The sequence below is a fragment of the Dipodomys ordii genome, unplaced genomic scaffold (genome assembly GCF_000151885.1).
Source record: "Dipodomys ordii isolate 6190 unplaced genomic scaffold, Dord_2.0 Scaffold24, whole genome shotgun sequence".
Taxonomy (NCBI): Eukaryota; Metazoa; Chordata; class Mammalia; order Rodentia; family Heteromyidae; genus Dipodomys; species Dipodomys ordii.
The window spans coordinates 1,158,087-1,159,194 of record NW_012267240.1 but is presented as its reverse complement, the minus strand read 5'-3'; the positions used below and the strand labels follow the sequence as shown (position 1 = coordinate 1,159,194).

Sequence of the window (1,108 nt, the reverse complement as noted above, 5' to 3'; positions counted from 1 at the left end):
ACAGCGCCACTCTGGCTTTTTCTGTTTATGTGGTGCTGAGGAATCAAACCCAGGGCCTCATGGCATGCAAGGCAAGCGCTCTACCACTGAGCCACCTTCCCAGCCCGGGAGATAGGCTTTGAGGAAAGTTCCCAGAATTTGTGAGCTTGTGCCCGGGTTACATAATTAGGAAGTGGCTAGAGACACACATGAATACTCACATCCGAGTAGGTATGTGTGTGTGTGTGTGTGTTTTGGTGGTACTAGGGTTGGATCTCAGGGTCTCGCATGCTAGGCAAACACTCTACTGCTGGAGGCCTTACCTCAGCTTTTGCGCCATATTAACTTCCAAGGTCTCACACTGTTGTCCAGGGCTGGCTTGGAAGGCAACCCTGTCTCTCCTGCCCTGGTGGCTGGGATTACAGACCTGAGTCTCCTTTCTGGGCCCTGACGAGCTGTTCTGATTTGCCTGTGTTAATTCCACTCTGCTACACCTTGACCATGACGACGGTCACATTACCTGTGTCCCGTCTGGATGAATGAAGGGGTAACTCGGTGCCCTCAAACAGGCCAGGGTGAAGGCTGGAGAGACCAAGAAGGGCCGCAGGCAAGTGCATGGCCTGGTGCTGTGGGTCAAGTCCCGCATCCTCCCCGGGCGGCAGGGCGCCAGGTTCGGAGCCCACTGCACCGGGGTGGGTGGGGTTGGCTCAGCCCTGGGGAGGGCGGCCGGGCCTGCGACATGGCGAACGACGCCAGGGATGAGGGACCGCTGGGCCCCTGTCCTCGGCCCCCCACACCCTCCGGCCCGCGTCCCCACACCGCCCGGCCCCCGTCCTCCGACCTCGGCCCCCCACACCCCTCGGCCCCCGTCCCCACACCGCCCGGCCCCCGCTCCTCACCGGCCGGCCTCCGCGCCTCTCCAGCGCAAGAGCCTCGGCTATGGAGCCGGGCGCGGGCCCGCTGACCTCCCGCATCTGACCTCGTGAGACACCGCTTCCACCTCTCGCGAGAGACCTTCGCTGGACTTCCGGCCCCCGAACCCCGCCCCTCCGACGGCGTCTCCAGGGCCGCAGCCATGGCGGCGGCGGCGGAGCGGCTCTTCTCCCTGGAGCTGCTCGTGGACTGGGTG

The 1,108-nt window shown here is 63.6% G+C and overlaps 1 protein-coding gene across 1 annotated transcript in view; it reads left to right on the top strand.

Moving 5' to 3' along the window:
* Positions 1–1,054: 1,054 nt before the first annotated feature.
* Map10 (microtubule-associated protein 10) overlaps positions 1,055–1,108 on the top strand; it is a 2,710-nt gene continuing 2,656 nt past the window's right edge. Inside the window, exon 1 of the mRNA XM_013014569.1 lies at positions 1,055–1,105. Coding sequence (XP_012870023.1) covers positions 1,055–1,105 — 51 coding nt within the window. The remainder of the gene's footprint in view (positions 1,106–1,108) is intronic.